Source organism: Spea bombifrons, chromosome 2 (genome assembly GCF_027358695.1).
Source record: "Spea bombifrons isolate aSpeBom1 chromosome 2, aSpeBom1.2.pri, whole genome shotgun sequence".
Lineage (NCBI taxonomy): Eukaryota > Metazoa > Chordata > Amphibia > Anura > Pelobatidae > Spea > Spea bombifrons.
In genome coordinates, this window is record NC_071088.1 from 75,399,575 (window position 1) to 75,427,388 (window position 27,814).

At 39.8% G+C, this 27,814-nt stretch overlaps 2 protein-coding genes across 4 annotated transcripts in view; one reads left to right on the top strand and one right to left on the bottom strand.

The window, feature by feature from the left end:
- The window catches only part of DTX2 (deltex E3 ubiquitin ligase 2), a 66,754-nt gene extending 50,185 nt beyond the window's left edge, over positions 1–16,569 (bottom strand). For all 3 annotated transcript variants that reach the window (XR_008346220.1, XM_053454844.1, XM_053454843.1), the window contains exons 1-3: positions 16,391–16,569; positions 13,629–14,025; positions 1,744–2,320 (exon numbers count right to left, since the gene is read on the bottom strand). Coding sequence is in view for 2 of the 3 variants with exons in the window: in XM_053454844.1 (XP_053310819.1) it covers positions 1,744–2,320; positions 13,629–13,938 (887 nt within the window). In the remaining variant the exon portion in view is untranslated. The remainder of the gene's footprint in view (positions 1–1,743; positions 2,321–13,628; positions 14,026–16,390) is intronic.
- Positions 16,570–20,294: 3,725 nt separating this feature from the next.
- SSC4D (scavenger receptor cysteine rich family member with 4 domains) overlaps positions 20,295–27,814 on the top strand; it is a 32,137-nt gene continuing 24,617 nt past the window's right edge. The window contains exon 1 of the mRNA XM_053455955.1: positions 20,295–20,346. Coding sequence (XP_053311930.1) covers positions 20,295–20,346 — 52 coding nt within the window. The remainder of the gene's footprint in view (positions 20,347–27,814) is intronic.

Below are 27,814 nucleotides of genomic sequence, written 5' to 3' on the forward strand. Positions count from 1 at the left end.
GAGCTTCCATTGATTTCAATAACAGGGAGAACTGCAGCTTCTCCCTAGGGTAAGCATTTATTTACTTATTGAGGATAAGAAAGTACGGCTAAGTGGCAGCCTCCATGTCTGCAAATCAAGGAAGCCTAGCGGAACCAAACAGGATAAAATCAAGTTGGTTTTTTTCCCCCCAAATCCTAAAATCTGTTACTGTACACAGTGCTGTACTCATTGCTCAAAAGACAGACTGCACGAGAGCAGCAGTTTTAACACTTTATTTATCACAAGGGACCAACACTAGCAAGATTAGCCAGTAAAGAGGGCTGAGCTAGCCGTCTGTTATGCAAAATTCAATGCGTAAAGAGGCGTAAAGTTATTGCTGATCTAAAGATAAATTTTACATGGGTTAGCAAAGTTCTTCCTGTAACAGAAGCTCACTGTGGTTTACACCTCAATGCATTGTGCAGTCAAGGAGATGAAACACAACTACCCCAAACTGTACCGTCAACATTCTCCTTAGTGAAGTTAACCGCAAAGAAAAAGACCAACCTATTGTCTGTAACACGATTACTGTATTATATTATATGTGCACCTATTTTTTTTTTTTTAAAGTAAATTAAAATATGGTGACGGTCATTTACTGAGTGTATTCCAGAGAAACATCAACGGGTCAATACCATGGAAATACGCAAAACACTGTAATGATCACAGAAATTATTGAGTAATAATTTTAAGTACACTACAGTTTGTGTGTTTTGTAATGATCACCTTTATATCATTTTGTGATACTGTTCTTTCATAACTTACAGCAGGGCTCGACAAATGCGCCTAGGTGTTTGTCAGGTGTTTGTCATCCCACGGAGTGATCCTGTAGGCTGAAAACGCGGTTGCAGGAAAACCATCAATCCCGTTTTCAGCTGCCACAGGCAGCTTCAGGAAAGGGGGTTGAGTGTTGATTGCAATGGCTGGTCTATAGACCAGCAATTGTGCCCCAGCTACCAGAGGCAGCTTCAGTGACAGGGGGAGAGGGTTCTTTGGTGTCCACATGAGTGTAGAGACCAGCCCCAACACCCCCCTGTTGCCTGATCGCTCCATGAGAGCGACAGTGCAGCGTTAACCCCTTCAATGCCACAATTGTGAGACACATTTGTGGCATTGCAGGGGTTAACATTTGTCCCCACAAGCTTGTGGGGACTAAATATCAGTCAATGCTGTGCTCCAATGGAACATCAGCATTGAAAGAGTTAAAAAAAATAATCAAAAATAATAATAATAATAATAAACAAAACAGCACTGACCTGAAAGTCCAGGGTGCTTCCTGGTGAAATGCTGTGAGTTTAGTAAGTGGGCTGATGATGATCAGATCACTCCTGACCAACTGGTAGTTTAAAAAAAATCCTGCCTCCTAACTTTTTTAGCTGGCGCCTAGATTCACAACAAATTTGTCAAGCCCTGACTTACAGAAATTTAGAAGTAGGGAAACTTGGTGTCATTAGTCTGGCCGGTTTGTTTTCTGGGGACACACACTGGGCAGATATTTGCTTGAATCTTGAAACTTAATGCTTCCTGAATAGCATACACTATCATCCCCCGTATTGGTTGTCCAGAGATAAACTGTTATTTATGAAAGTACAATGTGTTTTAACTCTAATTTGTAATTGCTTAAAAAGTCTAATATCAAGTTTTGCATTTCCAAAAAAAACAAAAGAAAAACGGCACCTCATTCCAACACAATACACTGTAAAAGCAGTATGATCAAAGTACCTGATTCCATTAGTGGATGATGGACCTGGAAAGGACATGGATGTCGATGGTGGCTGATATGTGCTGTTCAGTTTTGGTGTGGACTTTGCACTAGTCATTGACGGTTTGGGGTATGGTAGATAACCAACATTATTGGTAGAAATAAGCGACGTCCGACTAGAGTTCTGGTAGTTTGATGATGTTGGCAAATTAACCATGGAATGTCGATTACGAGTTGAAATAGGCCCAGCTCCGCTGCTCGCTAGACACTGGTGGCACGCACATGCAGCAGATCTGTGTACTGGCCCTGTCTTGGGGCACAATGTGTACGGTGTATCAAGGCGTCTCTGAACCTGTCGCCGGAATCCAGTCATCTTGTTTGTCTGAACACAAGACACAAAGTCAACGTGATAGTGCAGTCCGAGTATCGTCAGATCAGCCGACTGATGTCTGTTGCAGAAAGCCTCTTCCAAAAATATGGTGACTTGCATTTCATAAGGGGCCCAGTTACCATCATCATTCATCCATTCCCAACAAATTCCCTTGCCGGGTGCAGAATCGGACGGATAAAGAAATTTCCTTACAAACCGCATTGTTCCTGCAATAAACAATTAAAGAATAAAGTGATTACCATAAGCAAGGTATACAATGCTACAAAGTATTGAAAATCCCTGCAATTTTCACACACATACACACACACAGTGGGAAGGAAAAGCAAGCAAACCCTTTGGAATTACCTGGTTTTCTGATCTACATCTAAGCCACAAGTAGACGAACACAATGTGCTTAAGCCAGGGCTTGACAATATATATTTTGTTCTGCGACTTTTGATTGCTCTGTAAACACAACGTGTTGATCCATTTTACATTGTGTAAATAATAAAGGTGTGTCGGGAAAAGGGTACATTAACACATTTCACGATGTTTCCTAGTTTCTTGCTCCATCACATATGTACGAATGAGTATTGTGAAAACGGGTCAAAAAAAGAAAAAATACAAAGGCTGTGTAACTTTGCTTCCAACTCACAATTTCTTCGTTTTCTATATCACAACTGACAAAAAAACATTTTTGTATAGACATGTTATGTGGGGTTTTATGGATTCAAGTTATGAGATGCCAATTAGCTGGGCTCAAACAGATTCATTTGCGACCATGAGCTAATGCCCTATAAATTCAAGTATTATTTTTCACCGGTGGTGATAAAGCATATGTTTCCATAATAGCTCCGCAGTAGTCACTGAGACTCCCACAGACCTCTCCAGTCTTCAGTCAGCATTTGGAGTGTGAAGTGCCGACTACTGTAGCCCCTCACATATCTGAGCATAGACAGATTTAAGACACATGAAAACATGAATATGCAGGGGGAGGAAATAGAAGAGGAAGCAGAGGAATTTGATGTGGAAGGAGAAAAAGGGGAAATAATTTGAGATAGATGACCCAGAACTGTGGAAACAAACTTGGAAGGAGAGCGACACAATGTTTATTTAAGCAAGATAGACTGAATTCCACTTTCAAAAGGGTCCTGACATTTGCCCTCCCTATGTTCAGCCTTAGATTCCTTTTCGGTGACCAAAATGAATTTCTCATGACAAAGTCCTTCTGTGGTGCATAATTGGCAGTGGGATCTATTACTTGTTGATACATTCAATAAATCTGTATCACGAACAAAAGGCAAACCTTCTGTATGGGATAACTGGCACCTTTGCCATAGACTGGGATACATCTCACTTTCCCTGTGCCACACTCATAATGGAACCAAATATTTTAGGCAAAGAAGGCCATGTGTACCTGGAGATTTTTGAACTGCAGTCTATTTTTGATGGACCTGTCAGCAACCTGCAGCATAACGTGGAGGATGTTGCCAAATTAACTGGAAGGTGTAGCTTCAGATAAACCGCAAAGATGGCCTGAATTCTTTACCACCTGTTCCAGATCATATGTGGTCCTGCCTTCCTGTGCTTTGTCTAGGTTTATATTGGCTGTCTCCACAGGGTGATTGCTGCCTTCTTCTTACAGAGGAGAAAAAAGTGGAGCGTTGTGCTCCTTTATAAGGAATACCTAAAGAAGTGAGCCTCATAAAGAGGAAGTAGATCTTCTGCAAGACCAGAACAGGCAGGCTTTGGCTGAAAAGCTTCATTACCACCCTGCATCGTTATTGTCGCTGGATTGTTTACAGTCCTAGTGAAACCAGGGGCTCGTATGTGTGCATGATCGCAGACTGATGCACAGTATACTGCAGGCAGTGCTGGAGAGATAGTTCTCCAATATCAGCAGAGCAAAGAAAGTGATTGTTGATCCCTTTTTATGCTTGTTTAACCCCATGAAATGCCAGGCACTTCAATTGTCATTAAGGGTATGCACTTCTGTGACGTGCCAGACAGGTCAATTGTCATCAAGGGGTTAAGTCTGGAAAAGTTATGTAAGTTTACATCCTTTTGTATGTAGATCAAAAAGAATATATTAACTGTGACTAAAACGTTATTAAACAATTTGTCTAACTCCGTGACGCCTAGGTATTTGTCAGCCTGTTAAATCCCCCAAAAATGCCCCCACGTCGCCACAGACCAGCACAGCCACCCCGAGCCCGCCCCCGAGCCTGCGATTACTCCCAGAGTGATTCTGTAGGCTGAAACCGCGATTTTCAGCTGCCACAGGCAGATTCAGGAAAGCGGGTTGAGTGTTGACCTGACACAACACCCCCCTGCTGCCTGATCCAACAGTGCAGCGTTAACCCCTTCAATGCCGCGGCATTTTAGGGGTTAATTCCCGTTTTGTACGGGGCTCTGCTGCTGGTGCTCTGCCTGGAAGCCCTCCTCCCTGCAATGGCTGGTCTATAGACCAGCAATTGCGTCCCAGCTGACCAGTCCCAACCCTCCCCTGCTGCCTGATCGCTCCATGAGAGCCACAGTGCAGCGTTAACCCCTTCAATGCCACAATTGTGTATGACACATTTGTGGCATTGCAGGGGTTAACATTTGTCCCCACAAGCTAGCTGGGGACACAAGCTGGGGACTAAATATCAGTCAATGCTGTGCTCCAATGAAACATCAGCATTGAAAGAGTTAAAAAAAAAAAAACTCAACAAAAAACAGCACTGACAGGGTGTTTCCAGGTCAAATGCTGTGAGTTTAGTACGTAGGCTGATGATGATCTGATCACACCTGTCCAACTGGTAGTTTAAAAAAAATCCTGGCTCCTAACTTTTTTAGCTGGCGCCTAGATTCACAACAAATTTGTCAAGCCCTGGTCTAACTGTAGTAGCAATACATGTTCCCATCCAATCCAAAAGCTCAATACAGAATGTGGTTGATATAAGTAGTTTTGGAAGGCATGTGGCAATGAGTCACTAGAAAAACTGGGGTCTTAGTGGTGTAGAAGTATTTTGCATATCTTGCTACCCCTCCACCTGGTTCAAAGTGCTGGGAATGACTATAATAATAATTAAATAATATATTTGGAGAAAACAGACAATGGTGGAGTGCTTGTGGCTCAGAGACCAGTCAGGTAAACATACTATTCCTTAATTACTCTGCTTGTATCTGGGAAAACGTTGCAAAAAAAAAAACCTATGCCGTCATGCCAAGTTACCAAAAAAAGGCACGCCTGCAAGTCTGAAAAAGAACAGTGGTTTATGTACGGCCTTGATTGAACAGAGAAAAATAACCCCAGCAAAATAAACTATTCTGGAACTATTTGAGAATTAAGCACAGGGCCCTCCTCACCTGTTGTCTATGTTAGTCAATGTGTTATGTTACATACTACTTGTTATGTCCCGTCTACCCATTGTACAGCGCTATGGAATTGGATGGCGCTATATAAAACAATAAATAATAATAATACTCTCCTGGCTGCTCACATGTGCAGATGTATAATTTCTCATTGTCACAGCACATAATCTTGCTGGTTAACACACACCTATCTAAATTCTTAAAACACTACCTCTCACCTTTTTCTGTTCCTCGAGTTTGTCCTCTCCAGGGGAAATGTATGAAAATAAAAACATGGATTGGGGAAGGAAAAAAAGCTGGCTCCCAATTGTTTGGGCTGGCTACTAGATTCAAACCAAATTTGTATAACATTGTATACATTTAGCAAGCAGCTGGAAGGTAACATTAACTGTAGCTGAATTGGAAGCTCACATAGATACAAGTTTCCATTGGATCATCCTGTTGGTTGCTGCTATATAGTAGCATAACAATAGCATTAGGTTGATGTTCCAACTTCTTTAACAAAACTGGGCATCCTGAAACTTTAAATTAAATTAGCAGTCTACTTTTTTTTCCCACAAAGGCTTCTAAAAATAACATTTACTTTTATACAACATTTTATTTACACATATAAAAAGGGCTGCTGTTTCAATGGGTCTTGAGAAAAAAAAATTTATGCGTATAAATTGTATGCATCAAAAAAAAAGGTAGCACTGGTTGCCTTAAACTAATAAATGCACATAGAAAGGTAAAATAATAGCACTAGAAAATTCCTTACACATTCACTGTGTATAGGTTTATCATGCCTTTTAGCAGATTCAAGACATTTTTTGTAAAAAAAAAATTCTTTATTTTAGCAGCCTAGCAATCCCAAGATGTTGAATAATACGCAGTCAGGATGAATTAAACAAGCCCACACCCAGCAAGTAGGAAGTTAGACGTTTGCTACAAATACAAACTGGTAGCAAGGTAATCTACAGCTTCCCTTGACCTGGTACAACAAAAGAGTATGTTTGGGCGTTCATGTCAGCCTCTTCCCTTAGGTCAAGAGTGCAAACAACAGAGCCTGGACATATCCATCCGGTCACCTAAAACCAGCCAGAACCTACTCTAACAGACCTCGTTCTAAACTGGAAGTTGTGTAAGGAAATCACAGCTCATGGTGTCTTTCTACCCTCTTTCTATGCATATACAATTATGAACTATCCACTCAGCTCTCTCAATCCCTCTTATTTCCCCCACACAGGAAGCTGGGATAGGCAAAACCAGCTCTCTGTTGTCTGGAAATGTCATTATACTCGTTAACACATACACCACTTGCCATATGTATGCTCATGAAATGGTATGCACAGCTGGGAACTAATTGGGGCTTAATCGTGTAAACACACTCTAAGATCACCCACAGCTTGCGGCCATGTGTATCCAGCAGACAAGTGCACATTAAAACCGGGTCCGCTGCAGGAATGGGGATAATGGTAAGCGGGAGGCACAATGAGCACTGGACCAGAAGTCATTTGCTTGGTGTACCATAGGGCTAATCTTGGCCTGTGTGCAGAATGTGGCTTCTTGCCTGTTTTAGCCAGTTCTTAAGCCACCTAGGGAAACTAAATGATAATCACTGCAACAGTGATCGTGCTATGGTTGGGGATATGGGATCTCCCCTAAGTGGCCCACTGACCTGTAGAATTGTGAGGTGGCTGGAAACTTCTGTCTTTCTTTTGCCTCTAACCACTCCCATGTGCCCTTCTGGCTCCTAGCAGTACGCTATGTCAACATAGGCTACCAAACAGTGGGAGGCCACAAATGTGGTCTAAAAATATACTTCTAAATTACATAATATTTTAAGGAGCATAGTTGCCACAGACATCATAATCATCTTTATCTATGGGCCAGTTAGTCTGTACCGCTTTGCCTGTGTGTAGAGGCCCTCTCATGCCGTATACACAAACCTGGAAACTCTCAGGGTGAAATGGCAAATTCTCAGGATCACACTGTCTGGAATGGACTCCTTCCTATTCTGCACGGATTTCATTATACATAAGATACTACCAGCTATCTTGTGGTTAATGTAACTGCTTGAGTGCAGGTGACTCAATGAAGTCGATCTTTAAATAAGGACAGTTACAGCCGTTTGGTTAACACATTTGAAGCATCACTACATATAATCTTCACTTTGGGCTACTTAAGGGTTTAGCATTTCAAGAGTCTCATGGTGAGCTCATTTAGAAAGTTCCCAGATATGCGTATACAGGGGTGTTTCATTGATATATATTTCTCCCTACATGCCTCATCCTATGTAGCTTCCTCCTACCATAAATCAAACGCCTATCAACTGTCTACCAGTTAAATAACGTTTGTTTCATTTCTTATAATTGAAACAATCCTTTTAATAAATATGGAAGTAAAGAGTCAGGAATGCCTACAATATTACAATTTAGCATTTAGCCTATTAAACTCCTCTAGAAGAACTGCCTGGATTGCAAATGTGCTTCTATGTGTGGAAGTTTCCCATGGCCTTGTCACCAAATTGTAGACTCCTCTATCCAATGCTTCTGCATATAGCACACAGCAGCTCTGCATAAAGACAGATCATTCAATTAACTCATAATTTACAATACACACTGGAATGTGTAAGCGCCTTAAGCATCCGCTTTTTTGTTTTTAAATCAGCTCCACGATGTTCTCTGGAAACTTTTGGGTAAATGCATTTTAATGACATCACAACAGCTGTGGACGGCTGGCACTTGGTCTGCAGAGCTCTAAGCTCTAGATTTACTACAAACAAGAGATCATATTAAGAGACTTTTGACACCGGCGAAACACACAGAAAGAAAAGCTTCCCAATTATTAACCCTGGTCTAAATAACTATTTTTTGTATATACTGCATGTCATATTTTCATTATAACCTCTATAAAAGGACTAAACATACTTTTTTCCCTGGCCTGGATGCCATCTGCTTACCGAAAAGCAACCATGAAACCATATACTCACTGAATGGACAGGTGTTCTCTCTCAACGGGGCAATCACATGCATAACCTCGTAACCTAGAACCCAAAGGAGGCCCACTCGCTCTGTGCATACAATACTTTAAGGCAAGAGGACTTGGCAGCTTTACATTTCACAAAGACATCTGTGTTGGCTGTTGTGTGTGGAATACAAATATTCGAAAGTTCCAAAAGCCTTACTTTGCAAGGATTTTTTTTTGTAAACTTTTAGTTTTTCGGCGAGGGTGATGAAAGTATACATTTGAAACAATTAATGCCTGCAGATTTTTTTCAAAGATAGAATGATCTGAATCGTATGCTTTCCCTCCCCCCCTTTCCAGCTGCCCCCATCCTTTTGCAGAGATGCTTAAAAATATTCCATCCTGTTATTCCGATCCATTTCCTGGGAAGCGCCCAGTGTCTGTCCGTCTGGAAGATGCTTCTTTTCTGTTGTATTTCTGTAATACGGGATACTTCCAGACAAGACAAACCCAGGTTTTCTCATAAATATTTAGATTTAATGAGGGAGGCTCCATTAAACGTAGGCAATTTGGCAGTAAAGGAAAGAAATTCCACAAAACATGGCCATCTGAAAGACAGCAGTATTCCAGGGGACACTAATACTAAAGATAGTAGTGTCAGTCCAATGGTATAAAACATGTATACGCAAATATCATTTCGACATTATTGTATATGTTTGTCATGGGTACCCGAGTCCTGCTATTTATTCAGCACTGCAACAAGAACTCAGTTGTATGAGCAACCGAACAAATAAGTGTGGACAGGATTAGCAAATTGGAATTAGTGAACTGCTCAAAGTATTCTGTCACCGCATTGTGGGGGAAATATAGGCGACTTCAAATCGGTCAAAAATTGCATAGAGATGAATAGAGACCATCTTATTTTATTGGACATATGATATCCAAATAAAATTTTAGTGAAACCGCAAACGAACCATATATTTTTTTATTTATTTTTTTTATTTTTTTTTTATAAGGCATCCAACTTTTAGTAATACATTTGTGATCTTGTGCCTGTTCATAAAAATAGTTTCTGTTTATGTTCAAAACAGCCAGTCAAAAGCAAGAGGCAGATTAAAGTATAATTCCTAGATTTAGCCGTCTCTACCCCATGCCATTCCAGGCCAAACGTTTTTCCAAGATTAAGTTCCCACGCTGCTCAGATCTTTCAATCAGATTTTGTGGCCAGGGATTAGTTATCAAGTCCGTTTTACAAATGCAGATGTTCTGATAGATCAACAAGAGATTTAATTAATACAAAAGAAGGCTGACTTTCCAACTGCCAGCATATAAACCATTCTCCAAACTGAATCCTTATGTTCAGCATACGAAAAAAATATATTTTGAATACATATGCATCTTAAATCACACCTGTACATCCAGAAGGGTATTACAAAAGATATGAATGCCTAATGCTTGAGAGCAGCCCCAAAAACCCATGGCCATTTTTCCCCCTTTTAACTAACACGAGGACATTTATACAACAGCAAGCCTTCCAACTTCCACCGAGCTTTGCCTCTGTCCCACTTTATGGGATTAGGCACTCCAGTCCTGCAGTCGCGATTTCATTCTCAGGCGTTGGCAGTTTGAGTGACCCTCTACCTCCCAGGCTCTTCCCCCCCTTTGGCGTCCCGATTCACTGGGGGCGTAGAAGTTGGGAGGCATGCGAAGGGCCTTTGTGAAAATCCCTGCAGCCAGTATCGCTGGTTAAAGGAGTGATCGGGCCGTCCTAGCTGAGGGTTTCCTTGTACTGCTGGCCAATTTGCTACATGCTGAGCTGTTCACTAACCAGTTGGTTTCCTTACCGTTATACCAGGCCAATTACCACACCTCTGCGTAAAGCTTATTAAAACAGGTATTTAAACCCAGATCTGTCTCCACCTCACGAAAGGATCACTGTTCCGGGTTTAGACGCATGTGCTTAGTAATCAAGGCTCAATAGCTTCCGTTCCTTTTCAAAGTTGTATTCTTGTCCTCATTTAACCTAACTATGCCACATGCTTATAATTTGTTATTTCAAGCTTCTCAATTAAAACCCAGCGTAGCGTTGCTCCATTCTAGCTGAAGAATAAACAGATCCCATTCAACTATCCACAGCTGCCAAAATCCAGGGGGTCAAACCCTGGGGCGGGAGGAGGCTGCTGTAAAACATAATCTCAGGGCCTGATCCATAGTCCCATCAGCTTTGTTTCCGTTTTTATTTTTTTTTTAATATACAGCATTTTTACATTCATCCTTTTATGTCGGTTTTGTCCATGCAAGGGAAAGTCTGAACATGGCTAAATATTAGTGAAAACTTAACAATAAGTTGAAATGCAGACAGTTGCACTAGTCCGTTTTGCATTTTACTGCATGCATTCTTTAGTTACCGGAGCAAGGACATTAGATTTCCACCCCATGGCAGCTCTACTGAAACAAGTAAGTACGCACATGCTCCGTAGTACTCCCATTGAAATCAATGGGAACAGTGAAAGATAATAGTTTGCGTGTAAGCTTGCGAGACATCTGTTTGTCTTAGTCTGTCAATTCTAGTCTTGTCATACCTCTTTAATATATGGATTGTACGAAGAGATGCGTAAATTGTTGGCGCTATATAAATAAAAGATAATAATAAAGCTTGCATAAAGGTGCTACTGGCTGCCTCCGCACCCATTTATTTCAATGGTAGACCTACAGTGCGTGCACAGCCGTCTTGGTTTTAGTAGGGACAGCGAGAGAGCGAGAAAAATGAGACAGAAGTCTCATTCTCCAACTCCAGTAGCCAACAGTCCATGTACCAATTTTCATGCTGTAAATTCATTAGAATCCATGCAAAATGATCTCCAAGTTGCAGTAAAAAAAAAACAAAAAAAACCCAATTTTTAGGACTAATCTGTCTCTAAGAATATTCCTTTCTTTACATGTGGTCATTCAACTGGATACATTTTTCAACCCAAGTAAATCTGATCTTTATAATTCATAGCTAGGAGCAGCAAGATTAAAATGTTGATCCTACTAAATTTTGCAGGTTAATAAACTCACAACATAATAGACAACCTGCGTATCTACCTCCCCACATTATATTTATAGTGGCCGAAAGTTCTCTGAATTGTGTAGCTAACAGCTTAGGTATTGGAGGGAGTTCCCGTTGTATCTCTGGCCTGTTGTTCCAACAACTGAGGTTAGACAAAGGAAAATATTAGGAAAGCCAGTTACCCAGAATGAGGCAGGTGAAGAGATTTATATACAGTTTTACATTCATTCGAAATGTCCTTTAGCCCTTTTGGTCCAGTTTCGTACCACATAGGTAGCTGGCAGGGCTCGACAAACAGTAACAGTAAACTGTTTGCACATCGGTGCACAAACCACAAAACAGAAATGAGTTACAGGCATTCGTGAAAAACAAATGTAAACCTGATCCTGAAATTAAACATTTCACAGGTGAAAGAAAAATAAAAACCCAACAGAGAGTTTGTGAACAACGCCTTTGTAAGTACAAGAATGAGTTCCAAGAAATGATAGGTCATGTCGGTAAAAACTTCTCACACCCAATTTCCTCCTGTTTTTTTTTTTTTTCATTCTGATGCTTTACCTCAGAGTGGCGTTGGCCATCTTGTTTTCTTTGGAAAGTGTAAAGAGTAAGTACTGCTGATTAAAAGGTTAACAATAGGGTCAGGCCGGGACTGGCAATCTTGCATGGCCTGGTGGGCCACTGGCCAAAAGCAATCCATACTACGTTGCAGATTGGGCCCTGCAGCCTGGTGGGCCACTGGCCAAAAGCAATCCATGCTATGTTGTAGATTGGGTCCTGCAGCACACGGCCACTGGCCAAAAGCAATCCATGCTAAGTTGCAGATTGGGTCCTGCAGCACACGGCCACTGGCTGCATATTTCCAGACCCAGGCCGTGTGAGCGTAAAAACAGAATGTGCGGCCACAATGGAAACATGTAATTATGTTTCTTTAAGCAAATAGAAATATGTAGCAGTTAAAAGCAAAAAGCCTTGATTTCACACAGCTGTTTCTCTGCACTCCAGCTGTGGCTCCACCGACAGGGCCAAGAAACTAAGCTGTCTGCTGCTGCCATCACATAATACTGGCCCCTGTAGCTGAGCCGGGGGGGGCAGATTCCCTGCTTTCCGGGTGCCAGAAAGTGATTTATAGTCGCCATGACGACCTGGTGTAAATCTATGCAAGATTCTTACCAGCAACATCTATCTCCTGAATATCTCCACTTTTAATACTGTTCCTGTCATTATGAACTTTGAACAAATCATTTGAACAAAACTAGAATTGAATTTCATTTAGAAAAGCATTTTCATTTAAGACTTTTGAATGTTTACAAAGCATGTAACACAAGTCAAAGGCCCATCCCAGAACTATTTTCGTGTTCATTTCGCAAGGATTCCGTAGCATCTTACTACATGCAAATTAGTGCAGGTATTTTTTTAGATATTGGAGTTATAAAATGAGACTTCTGTCTAATTTAACTCCCCCCTCAGCTGCCTCGAGAATGTTCGTCAGTACTACTCCCACTCTGGTCAATCGGCAGCAGCCAATCACATGTATGCTATGTCCACACTTATGTCTGGCTAGCATACTTGTGATTGGCTGGTGCTACTTCCACTTTAATAGGAATGCTACTGAGCATGTGCAGAAAAGTATGCTTCCAGCTTGTACTCCCTGCTTTTAGCAGCAACAGTCAGGGAAGGAAGTCTCATTTTCTAGTGGACTGCAATACAGCAAAGTGTATTACGGGAAAATGCAATTCATCCCCTGCAACAATAGGCCATTTGGTTGCAACTCTTGCAATGAATAAGGACAAGTTTATTATTTTGCTTAAAAAGAAATGTTTACGTTCACTTGGGATATTTATGTTATATTTTGATGACTCCTTTCAATGTGCCAAAGAGGAATCAAGGGCGTCTCTTGACAATTTAGGATGAAAGGTTTGAATTAATATTTGCGTTGCAATATACATTCACGCCAACCTAATCCACCTGTCATACCAGTTAGCCTCAGTTAGTTACTCAAACTGCTATCATTTCCATAACCAGCAATGTATTTAAAGTTAGAAGGTGTACAAAAACACCCTTTTAACACAAGTACAACAAATTATGAGCATTTCCGAGATATTTACTTAACCTACGTAACGCAACTCCTATAAACCTCTAAACGGCAAGCGAAGAATTGTTCAGTTAATGCGATCACTTACCTGTATCCTGACGAAACTGTGTAAGTGTTACAATATCAATTATATAAGGTGACAATTGAGGATCAGCTTGTCCAAGTGAGATACTGCTGCTGTTTCCAGGACCTCGAGGACCTTTCTGCTGCTGAGACAACTGCATACACTGTTCTATATAGCTGCTCACCACACTGCTATAAGGCCTCCATTTCTTGTGTTCATCTTGCCATTCCCAAACAGCAACAGCGAGAGAGCCAGAATTCCAGGGGTTATGCGGCACAGGGGGCGTAGAGAACCCAGCAGCCGCACCACCTGCATGCGGGGGAGCAGCTGCCATATTCAAGAGTTACGAGTCCTTCTGAAAGTCAGCCTCTTAGAAAGCCAATAGTTGAGGGGTAATGTGTTCAAAAATCATCTTTAGAGCCTAAAAATATAAAAACATACCAAGTTCAGAAAAAGGAATTAAAAGAAAATTGCCAGAATTTATAAAATATATCCCTTGATGTGAAGCCAACAGCCAATTTATGATTATTTGTAATAACAACTACATATATTTACAGTAGGCTGATCAATTAGTAATAAATATATATATATATTTAAATATAGCATCCTCCCTTTATTGTATTCACATATGTTCAGTCCCATTTACCCAAATGTATTACAAGTTCATTGTTACAAAAAAAAAAAAAAAGGCTCACCTCTTACACAAAAAAATAAAAGAGCTTTAGGTTATTGTAAAGAGATATTGTAGAAAAGAGGTATACATGACTGCCACCGTGAAAATCGTAAAGAGATATGGCACAGCTGCTGGCGACAAGTAAAACAGCGCAGCACAGACAAAAAAGGAAAGAGATTGCCCTGTTCAGGAAATAAGTGTCTACATCAAAAAGTAGTACCGGCCTTTCGCGGAAATCATAAAAAAAATAAATCACCCTTACTGCTTCTGCCAACCTTCCCCAGGCTACGCTTTTACCTTTCATTCTTGATATCTACTAACTGCCTTTCATTTCAGCCTCTTCTTCACATAACAGAATATGAACTGAAACCACACAAGCTGCCAAACTGTTTGGAAAGCATGTGATAACATGTAGATGCATTAAATAAGTGACAGATCGGGTGGTGTTTGTGTCTATTAAGCCGGTTGCAAAAACCTTTATCTCTCATTAATCTGCTTTGACAGTTCCTTCTACCTTTCTTTGACTTTATGCATTTTAACAACTGCTTTTTACACTTCTTTAATTAAAAGGCCAATTATCACCTTCTGTGCCTCATATTACCGACAGAGGTGCACCAGTACGGTGATAAACCCTAGAGGAACAGGATATACCGTACATCCAGGTTTAGTAGTGTCTAAAATACAATAATTTTACAATACTTATAATTTATTTTGATATAAAACTTTAATTATATTTCTTTGAGTACACTAGAAAATGTGACTGTACAGGGCTTTTGTGCCAATGTATTTTAACAGCATATAGTCAATTACAGTGGCACAATGGCCACTTACTCCTCCTGTAAAATGTTCAACGATGTATGTCCTCCTGTAGAATCCTGGAGCTTAAAACATTCCGGAAGAAGAAGAAGGAGAAAAAAGGATCACATATATAAAAAAAAAAAATAAATAAATAAATAAAAATCAAGATCTATGATGATCTCATAGCACATATGACACATTAAGATGGGTAACACCTTCTCCAGCAACAACACTGTCAGGATATGTAAAACTCCATTAACAGCACCCAGGGTTAGGTTATAATTGCCTAAAAATATATAGGTCATCATGACATGTGATCTTTTAACAGCCACTGATACCATCTTCTGATATATGAGTAGATTATATTTGTGTTCCAATGTATTCATCAATGCAAACATGATGTGTGTCAGGTTCTCAGAAGGTGCAAGGCTGACATCACAATTTTCTTCTGTCTCAAGAGTGACATTAGCGATGTAAATTCCTGCATCATAGTGTGATTATGGAGGGAAAGCCTACACCAGCCCCTCATTTGCTGGCTACTAGTCACTTATCCAACACGACTCTTCTCCTAAGACTACCGTACCACGTCATCGTGCCTGCGTCACCTCGCCTTCATCAAACATAGCTAATTACGTAACAATTTGGTTACCACCTTCTATTATCGGGCCATCTTATAAACAGGCACCCTCTTGCACGTTGAATACTTCTTAAGTTAGTATTCAGGGTCACGCTTCTTCGATACTCACATCTTGAAATCTTACAACCTTCTTAGCTAGAATAAATTATACTAAAACAGAACTAATCCTTAAAGCAACGAGGATATGGAACCTCTGGCAATCCAGACACAAACAAACCTCACGGGGGTCTGTAGCGACCCGACACGTACTTTGCGTGTCTTAGTGACTCACTAGGAAGTAATATGCGAGGTTCTTTTTCCTGGCCTTACTAAAACTTTCCCCCCCTCACAAGCACTTAACTTCACACACAGCAGATATGTTCTTGGCCTCACAAACCCACTGACACCACTGCTAAACATACACCCCATGGTTTATTTGTCAAATGCCAGCTTACACTCTCTCTCTGTGCGGTGTTTCACAACAGCCCGACAGCTTCTCTCCTCAAGGTTGTGAAAACACAACACAACTTCTACGACTGTAACACCCCGTCCACGTCCACCATACAGTGCACACCCATCAGTACCACGTAAAAACCGCCAACACTTCGCATCTACCCATGAACAGGAATTAAAAATAACGGCTTTCATAGAAGCGAGGCTAAATCCACATAGTATACTGTTACGCCGTAACAAACACACCTTTATGAGACTGTCACCCGAAAGCCGGACCCCATTGCCATACCTACACTGCTTTACTTTTCTTTACGGCCCCCGTCCCGTAGTGCAGTAAAGTAGGTGAGCTGTGACAATCCAAATAGCAGCAGCACGAAGACGCGCTCGTACGGGAGGTCTACTCTCCACTTACTGCTGGCTCCCAGGGCAGAGGATAGAGAACGCTCCTGCGCGTCACTCTCTGATGTTATCCGGCTACGGGAAGACGGCAGGGACAAAAGTGTTCGCGCTTCCTAACTCGCTATAGTATTCCTAGTGATGCATCTTTCTAGCTTTTATCGTGGGCTTATATGTTTATAAGTGCCGTTTTCAATATACACGTTACTTATGTATCTTTGCCATCTAACTGTCCTGTATTAGACCAGGTGGCACAGTTGTGGTGTGTGAAAAAAAACTCTTCCCATTCCCTGTACATAACTGATAATATTACGTTTTATTATAATAGCAGTAGCCTTGCGTTTTATTTGAATGTAACATCTTTCGAAAGTAACGATCATAAACAGGATCACTCCTATTCACCCAAATTAAAACTTTAATAAACACTATATCCACTCAAGTGTGTATTGTATCACCAAATAGTTCTGCTTACATAAACACAACTGCTTGGGCGACGTAGAAAATGTGAATGTATCTAGTGTTTTCTTATCTATATATCTATCATCTATCTATCTATCTATCTATCTATCTATCTATCTATCTATCTAGTCAGTCAGAACCCGAATGGAGCAATAATAGTATAGACAGTATTTCTTGCACAAAAAGTGCCTTACAAAGTTCTGTAAATAACACCCTGTCCTACCCCTGAACATGGTACAGAAATCCCACTTCCATATTTATGCCTTTGTATTATTATAATAATTTATTGTTTTATATAGCGCCATCATACTCTGGAGTGCTCTACAAGGGGTAAGCACATTTCTTGTTGTAAGTTTAATGTAGTTTGAAGAATAACTATAGTGATCACAATAGGATACACAAAAGCTCAGCAATCATGTGATTGTAAGGGATATGTACCAACACACATTGAACCAGACTTCACGTAAACCACGAATAATAAATGAAGACACCAAACAACTTCAAATTGGATAAGCAGGCCGTGGCCTTTTATTTAGCTTACAATGTATCATTAACAAATTACTTACATAAACTTGAAACTTTGTAACCATAAAAGCACTCTTGGCCCAAGCAGCCCCAGAGTGCAACCATACTTAACCAATTAACAACCATCCGCCCTAAAGCCAGGACAGCCAAATGCATCACTGGTTGACCCCTTGTATATTATATATAGATATATATTTTCTTTTTTTTTTAAATTTTTTATATATATAAAAAGGGGTAGCCTTAACCCAATAAAAGCCACGACAAAAAGATTATATATAAATATATATAAATATTATATTATATGGGTGGGAGGGTAATCGCCTGAGAAGCAGCTCCTCCATGTTCATCCCTTGGCTCTCCCGCTATGCTGCTGCTCACCAGACGCTCAAAGGAGGTCAGAGCAGACAGCTAGCAGTTCGCCGCAGGTGAGTAAGACGCACCTCAACAGGTGCTATTTATAGGGCGAATTCCCGCCCTTTGCGCAGCGTGAGGCACCCGCGAGCCCAAGGCGGGCAAAAAAGGGGATGGCAACTAAGCGGCGCGCGATGTCCTTGAGCGCAAATCGGGCAAAAAGCAGGGCAAACTAAGTGGCAGAGCACAACTAGAAGCTTTTTACTCTTTTTATTATTATTATTATGCCTGCTAACCTCTACCACTATCCTGACCTCTATCTGACCCCTTTATCCCTACAACCACATGCCGCCTTGACTGCTAAACTGAGTCAGGGCTATCCAGTCTTGCACAAGCACTTTCCTCAAACTGATTCTGTTTGTCTTCCTCTTAAATGTAACAAACAAAAGAGCTATTTAAAATTGGGCTTTTTTTTTTTGTTCGTCATTCAGTGCAATTGTTAGGGACTGAGCCGGACAGGGTACAACGAGGCAGCTGTAGCCTTAAAGTGCATTCTATGCTGTGGCTGGATATCAGAGGCCGCACGCTATGTTTTTATGCTCACGCAGAGTGCGACTTGGCATGTCCAGCCAGTGGCCCCAAACCCCAGCACCTGATCTGCCACAGGAGCAGCAGGTCGGGTGTATGTCGAGTGATGGCGGCCAGCGGCCAGCCAGGAGATATTTCGTTTAAAACTTCACTTCATGTAAAAAGATCAGCAGGAGCCTGTGGCAGAGCTAATATTATCAAACCAATTTCCTGTCCTGAAGTTCTCTCCCAGAAACAATTAGAAAGTTGATGCGGATCCTGAGAAAAATATATAAATGAGGTGACCTTTATTTTAATCTCTATTAAACTATTACATGTATTTAACACTATTACATGTATTAGGCGTACAGAACTGTAAAATGTTGGGTTTGGGAAATGCGACTGTTCTATTTTAAACAAGTTCAGATAATAAAAAGGAATATACCACAGTTTTTGGCGCCCTCTAGTGAAAAATGTACAGTATATATCTCTAGTTAAGTTATGGTACAGAGCATTTGATGGCAGACTAAAATCCTTAACCAGGAGAATCCCTAGACTCAAGATTTGGAGCTTAAGAGCACACCAAGCTTTATCTAGACTTATGCCCCACACATATATCATAAAACTAATTTGTATCCACCATAAACTCGCTAACCAACCTATGCACATAAACATTTAATAAACAAATGTCAAAATCTGTTAAATTGCATTTGTAATACCTGATTATTTTTGCTAACTTTGGGCTATAGCACCCATAGCAGTGAGAAAAAATATGTGATAATGCTGAGTAGGTGTGTAGACATGTGTAGTAGATGTAGTGTTGTTTCTGGGACAAAAAATAGGCCCGGGCATTTAAGCCTGAGCAGCCCATTTTTTTTTATTTATTTATTGTTAAAGCCACCCTTTATGTACCATCTTTGCATTTACTCACTCATGCACACAAATCATTAACACATTCATTAATGCAGTCTCACAAATCATTCAAGCAATTCATCCACACATGAATTCATTAATTGTCATACGCATTCACACAATTCATCCACACATTTATTCATTCATTCTCATACGCATTCACACTACCCCCTCTCCCCATCTTATCTGCCCCTTCTCACTATGTTCCCCCTTTTCACTATGTACCTCCTTCCCCACTTCTCAATATGTACCCCCTCTCACTATCTATCCCCTCTCCCCATTTCTCACTATCTAACCCCCCTCTGCCCCTTCTCACTGCACCCCCCTCCCTCACCCTACTTACCTTGTTGCCGGAGCAAGCAGCAACTGCGACCGGATTGACTTAGGGACTGATGGAGCTGCAGCTCCAGGCCCCTACCTTAAAATAGGCCCAGTCAGGACCGGACTGACTGGGCCTATGCGGCCTCTACGGCCGTATTAACGCAGGGACCCTTAAGCCCGCCGGGAAGCCCCCACCAGGGCCAGCCTTAGGGGTCTGTGGCCGCACAGGGCTTAAATTAAAACATCGGGGTTTTTTTTTTTTTTTTACTTTATTTAACATCCTCCATGTTAAATAATGTTAACAAAAACTTTAACATGGAGGATGTTAAATAAAGTAAGAACAAAAAAAACCTCGATGTTTTCATTTAAACCCTGTGCGGCCGCACACCCGTAAGGCCAGCCCTGGTGGGGGCTTCCCGGCCCCTTAGAGTGGCGGACCCGGTCGCAGTTGCGGTGGGCTTAAGGGGCAGGTGCCCCTTATGCCCTGCGTTAATGCGGCCGTAGAGGTCCTGACTGGGCCTATTTTAAGGTAGGGACCTGGAGCTGCAGCTCCATGAGCCCCTAAGTCAACCCGGACCTGCCGCGGCCCGGCCCACCGGGCAAATGCCCGGTGTGCCCGATGGCCAGTCCGGGCCTGCTCATTGCCTGTGAACTGATTGTTACAGAAAAAAGTGAGTTAGGCCTTAATTAATGACTCCAGTACAACCTGGTGTGATGGGATAGAAGAGGATTAATAAAATATGTCTATGAGCTGCAATTCTCAGGAGGTTTGGAAGAGTGGTAAAACGTATGTCTTGTCCAAGTACCGGTTATAAGTTTAAAATAATATGTCTTTGTTATTAACAGATAACTAAACTTTGTTGTATGGTTTCTATTATCTATAAATCATATACAGTTTTTACCCGTGAACTGATGGTTTTAGGAGAAAGAATAAGACCTAATTAATGATTCCAGTACAACGTAATCTTGTGCATCAGCTGTAGATTGTATCAGGTAATCCCAGCATTGTGAGGTAAACCGAGCTCATAATGGCATCGCAATACACTGGGAGCTAGTGAGCTTTGGTACTGCTTGACTAATAAAAATAGCTCTCCTGTTTAGAGTATTCTACAGAGAATCAATATATGCATTTTTCAAAAACAAAACAAATAAATAAAAGCACTTACTTGAGATAGAAGGGCTCACCTACTCTGTGGTCTGTTGATTTTTGCCACTTATTGGCTGCTTTGAAGCAGCCAATCAGTAGAGGGAAGGAGCTCTCATTGAAATCAAAGCTAGAGCTTTCATGCATGTGCATATAGTCTGAATAGACACTCTCCTGTTGCTTTTACCAAGCCAGTGCTAGAGCTGACTTACAAGGAGATGCATCCTCTGCAGGGGAAATAGCTGGGGATTGGGCAAGGGGGCAAATGCATATGGGAGGATTCTGCAAAAGAGGCACAACAGAAATGTAAAGTTACCTCTCAGTTATCATATGACGTAGAGTGCATATGAAGGCTGGAACGTCCCTTGAAGTGTTGAGGTGGAGTGAGACGGCTAGTAAAATATGTCTTGGAAGGAGTGGTGAAAAGGAGAAGAGAAAAATAACATAAATGCACATCTATGTAACATACATTTACACAGTGGCAAGAAAAAGTAAATGAACCCATAGAAATTACCTGTTTTTCTGCAGTTATTGTTCATGACATGTGATCTGATCTACATCTAAGTCACAAGTATAGACAAACACAATGTGCTTTAGCTAATAGCACAATGATAATCTTTCCTGTCTTTATTGAAAGTACCCATTAAACATTCACAGTTTTGGTGGGAAAAGTAAGTGAACCCTTGGATTTAATAACTGGTCCAACCTCCTTTGGAAACAATAACTTCCAGTAGCTGCAGATCAGACCTTCACAAAGTTTAGGAGGAATTTGGACCATTTTCCTCACAGAACTGCTTAAGCTCATCTATATTCCTAGGATGTCTGGTGTCAACGGCTCTTTTAATGTCATCCTACAGCATCTCTAATGGGTTAAGGACTGGGCCACTCCAAAAGGCAATTATTTTTTTATATCATTCTGCAATAGATTTAATTTGATGTTTAGGGTCATTGTTCTACTTCTACTGAGCTTGGACAGCCACCCTGACATTTTCCCGTATGATACCTTGATAAACATGGGAATCCATTGTCCCCTCAATCATGCCAAGCTGTTCAGGCCCCAAGGCAGCAAAGCAGTGAATGTTAAATTCAAGAGCAGTTGCTTCTTCTGTGGTGTCCTCCCATGAACTTTATGCCTGTTCAATGTATTGCGTACGGCAGACTCATCAACCGAGATGTTAACCAGCTCCAATGATTCCTTGAATCCTTTAGCGGCTACTCTAGGTTTCTTTTACCTCATTAAGCATTCTACCTTGTGCCCTTGGAGTCATCTTAGCTGGGCGACCACTTCTAGGGAGAGAAGCCACAGTACTAAATCTTCTCCATTTATAATCAATTTGTCTAACTCTGGACTGATGAGTATGTAAACTATTTAAGATTACTTTGTAATCCTTTCCAACTTTTGAAAATCAACAATTCTTGATTGCAGGTTTACATGGTTCACATCAGCAGATGGTTCTTAAGAATAGCAAACTCAAATCTAAAACACACCTTTAATCCCGTTTAATTAATTGTACCACAGGATCGTTAACTCCTGACTCCAGTTAGCTTTTGTTATAGCGATTAGCCTAGGGGTTCACTGTTTTATTTTTTAACAGTGTAATAACATTGTATATTCTACAATTAGCATACCTGTGAGGTGTAATTGGGCAGATTCAGACTTCAGGTGGGCCCTATACATTTCCAAATACTAGCCATGGACAGACATTTATAAGTTAGACAGTGTGGTTAAAGGCATAGCAACAGATAATGTTTCCATTGTATTTATGAAGCTGTTGCAAAATGGCATCAATAAAAGTCATTACAAAATAATGCCAAAGATGACTGAGGCATTATATAAAAAAATACAATAACACTATTATTATATTTAAGACAATAACAAATGCAATAACAAATATAGAAAATAGTTTTACTGTTTCAAATATTTCTACATAACACAGATAAATCATGTACACCAAGAGGTCAGTGTACAGAAGCATAACAATATTAGCTACATACAGTATGTCTTTTGTATACGTTACTGTTCCTCTATGAACCAAAATACACCCGTTAGTCTGTTGGAATGAGTATGCAGGATGCATTGAACTCCCACTTTGTTGAATTCAGTTTATTAGCATTACCTTTAGTTTAATACGGTATTTCTCAGACGTACATACAAATGTTTCCTTCTCTAACTAAATAAAAAAGTATATTTTTGGTTCATGCTATGTTCTGTTGCTCTGCAAATGCAACAGCAGAATTTTGAATTCCATACAAAACTCAAGAGTCCCATCAGGCCATCCTTTTCATCAAGGTGTCCTTGAACCGCTCTTTCTCACCTTGTTCTCGTTACTCGACCAGGGCAGGATCCACAGCACATTCCTCTCATGACCAGATAAGAAGACACAGACAATAGCAGCCTTGTTCAAAAAAAGGAAAACTGCACTTAAAACACTTCAGAATGTAGTTCTGTTTGAACAAACTATTGCAGTAGATATTTAAAAGCTTTTCAAAGCTACAGTTTTATTTGTTCATGTGTTCAACCACATATCATCCACTGAAATTATGGATTTAATTTGCCCAGCATCAACAGTGCATTTCCTAGATTCATAAATGTACTTTCATTCCTGTGCTTTTAGACAACATCAGGCAATTGTGAACTTGCAGACCTGGAAGGATCCATGACATTAATCATTCTACAGAAACTACTATTCATTCAAATACTGATACACACCTGTTTATTTAGATTCAGCTGGTAGGCAACATGGTATACTGCATGAATAAAACATTATTATTGAAACCTATTCTATGATATAAATTAATGTCTTAAATTTACATTTTATTTCATTTGTAACAATAATAGATTCTGAATATAGAAACAGTCATCACTGCATAGCCATATTCACTGATGCAGGCACAGGTCCTTGTGGTTGGTGGTCTCCTCTGACATCCCAGGCTGTGACTGTGCCAGCACACAGTATTGACTGTCTAACTTTTGAGCTAGGTTTCTAAAGGAAAACTGTCCTACTTTGCCAAGAACACCCCACCACATTTGCAAACAATGTCTGGAGCCAGCTGTTTTGTTATAATGTTGAAATGTGAGCTGTGAGAGGGCAGATTCAGACATCAGTTGGAAGCTAGGTTGAGAGTGTGCAAAACTGCACCATACAAAAGAAGTTGCAAGCAGGTCAATGACATGCTAAAAAATCAGTGGATTGAAGAGCACAGACAGTAATGGTAAATCTACCATTCAATACTGCAAAGCTCCCCTTTCGCCTTCAATAGTATTACTAAAGAGGACAATTCTAGGCAGAATCCTGTTTGTGAATCTGACTCTGTGTAGAGATTCATCTCTTCTACAAAACTGCCTTTTGGCTGGTAAGAGGGCCATCAATTTTCCCTGAGATGATAACGAACGTGAGGAACATAAGCTGAAATGAATGGTCTCTAGTATTTTAGGCTTTAAATAGAAATAAATAAATAAAAATTAAATAAAAGCTATTATTGTACATTTTTATTGTATTGGGTTTATTCAGTTCAGTTTACCATAAATGGTCTTTGGGGTCCCTCTCATTTCCCAATTAATCACCACTGTTTATCAATGACAATGTGTGATTAGTCCAATTCCAAAAAACCCACAACACTTGCAAACCAAGCCGTAGTAAGTTCCAACAGAACATCAGCCATTCGATGCACACATCCTAAATGGACACCATAAACCCCTTTATCCATTCTATGTAGACTTTATACAGTTCATAAAACACATCTCATGTATTGTTCCATCTAATGTTTTATATCAATACAGAAATTCAAAACCCTAACTAACCTACACTGAAAAACTCAAAGAACACAACAAACCAAACAAAGTGCAAACAATCAAATTACAATATTGATAATAATAATAATAATAAAGTATCTACCTACCAACATTTATTTTTGGTTTAGTTCCTGTTTCCCAGACTTTTGCCTAAAAGCTCCTGTCAGTCTCCACTTTCTATCAACAACAAGATATTCAGTAATTTTAGGCACTATCTGCTGCTGCCTTCCTGAAACCCGAGCCACACTTTCCCTCAGCCCACCATAGTCCAGTTTTATTGTTTGCTCCTGTGTTCCTTTTTTTCGTAATCTACCCAAGAGAACCTAAATTGCATTGCCACAACCTTTATTCCCTGTCCTGGTATCTTCAACTCTGGAAACAAAGTCAAGCATGGCTGAAATGACAGAGATATATTGTCCATATGACGAATGACAGTTATTTTGGTGTTCTGGGTATTTTTTTACATTTCCGATAATTTTACCCTAGGGAAAGGAACGGTTTTGAAAGTTAATACCATCTGTGACCTTGAGAAGAAAATTCAAAGGAATGAGGTATGCCATATCATATTTTTAGAAAACAAAAAATAATCCATTTCTATGTTCTAATATGGATTTTCTGCCAAACATTGTAATGTTTGCTTAAAGCATGTATTAAAGTATGTTCCTTCGACAGCATTTTGATATTTAAAATTATAGTTTAATAAATTTAAACTAGATTTAGATATTTCCCTTATGTATGGTAGTAAATTAGGTTGTTATGTTCATATACTGAAGGTGATTTTCTTTAATTGTAAACTAAAACTAAGAGGACCTTAGAACTTGTATCTTTCTGGATTTGCTCCTTGTTAATCCTTTATAAAACAAATAATTGTGTGTAAAATATTACAATTGCATGTCAATATCCTCATTTTAGAACACCCGAGAGTGTTGTTTTACATATTGATGCATGTGCTTTTGCGTGTATTTATTAAACATGTATACTTAACAGAAGGATAGAAATATCCTATATAGAATCTGCCACTTTGACTAAAACACAAGAATACAATAGGAGCATTGCATGATGCTGCAACGTTTTACTATTGGTACAATAGCTATCAGTGATGTTTTTTTATCTGTCTATCTATCTGTCTATCTATATGTCTATCTATCCACAAAAGAACACACCTGATTAATTCTAGTTATTTTTTCTAATTCAGTTTCAATTCAGATTGATGTCTCTGCAATGCTAGAATTGTAGTAGGTTTGCTTGTATGTATATTTTTTTAGACATTGTTAAATTTTGCCTTGTTAAAAAAAAAAAACAAGAATCATTAAGTAGAACTATATGATAATAGATTTTTAGTCTGCTCAGCAGTGATTTTTGTTGTAGTTGATGATGCAATATTACCATTATGTTATGTTAACTCCTTGAAGACAATTGACGTGCCAGGCACATCAGCTCAGAAAGTGATCAACAATTGCTTTCTTTGATCAGTCTGCGTTGCTGCAATGCCTTGGCATCAAGACATTCAGCAACAAACAAAAAATGTTGGGGCTCTGTGTGATTGCTCTCCGGGGCAATCACATTTCCCATATAGAATAAGGCGGCGTCCGTCTGCAGCAACGCGTTTAGGAACCATCCATTTACAAGAAAAATTATAAAAAAATGTCCAATAAATGTTTAAAAATAAATAAAAATAAAATGTTTCATTTTATGAGCGAGCCACAAAATTGGCAATGTATCTTCCCAAAAATCCTGACATAGAAAATGTGTTTTAAATATCCTAGGGTGTCTATTTTTCAAAAATAAATGGTTTGATGGGGTAAAATGAATTGGCCAGGTTCCGCATTTTGAAAAAGGACATGGGTGCAGGATGACCAAATGTCAAAATTTGTTAAGAAACTGAAATGCCCATGTCCCAAAAGGTGCTTTTCAGCCCTCAAACAATGTATCAATCCCACACAAGGGTGGTATCATTGTACTCAGGAAATGTCGATGAACACATATCTAGGTGTTGTTTGGCAGTGACATATAGCAGCAGCTGAAAATTGAAAGTTGTCCCAAATAGGACATAGGCGCAATATGATCAGATTAAAAAAACAGTTTTGAAATAGCAATATACTATTTGTAATTATTGCCCACAAAAAAACACTGGATATTTCTAAGCTCAGGAGAAATATTATAATCTATTTACCTGGTATTTCCATTAGCAAATAAAAGTCAGAAAAGTGGGAGGGGTTCATTTTTTTAATCATACTTCATTTTTTCAATAGTAAATTAAAGAAGAAAACCCTTCTTCTTTATAAATGAGAAAAAAAGAAACTTACAGTTAAACACAAACACAGTAGAAATGTCAAAACAGCCATTGTCATGAAGGGTACAAAAAAAACACAGTTATTCAGTAACTGTTGTGGAAACTGCTTTTTAGCATAACTAAGTTAATGATCCATACCTATAGCTTGTGCTTCTTGTTTGGCCATCAGTGTAAATGTTTTTGGGACATATGTATAGTAAAAAAAGTACCCTCGATGAAGCTGAGATATGTGGCTTAGAGGCACAGCTAGCATTATTCAATCAATTGTGTTGTTTTTCTCTCCTCACCCCTGACAGACTCCTAAAGACTTAGGTCTTTTTTTCAACCTTATGTACTATGTAACTATGTAAGATAAGCTTATGGGGTGAAATAATAATACAGATCACAAAAAGGTATGGTATACAAGGGTTTAGTGTATAGAACCATCACTTCAGTCTAAAAAGTGTGTGTTGAGCTATTGCCTAAAATCCAATCTCAGAATGTATCATGAAGGATGGGCTATGTAGCATTAAAGGAAATGTAAAATATGACACTGGATAAATTGGGATTCCAGTTGCCTTTAAAGCCCACAACAACATGGTATCTTCACTAGCAGGATTTACTGATGTCAGTTACTTTTTCTGTCCCTCCCTACTCTGGTTGAAGAGACAGGTTGCAAAGGGTGTCCTGCACTACTATTTCACTCTGAAACATGACATTGACCCTAAACAGGGTTACCTTGGGACACAGGACAGCTCCTTTAATTTAGTGACTGTCCTGGTCGTTCCACTTTAACAGATATGAAGGATTAGACAAATCTCCTAAAACAGTCATACCTTCTGTCAGTTTGTGTCTAACGCAGCTTGCAGCTACAGAATACATAAACCAAGCAATAACATCTAACTTTTTAACAATGTTGTACAACAAAGA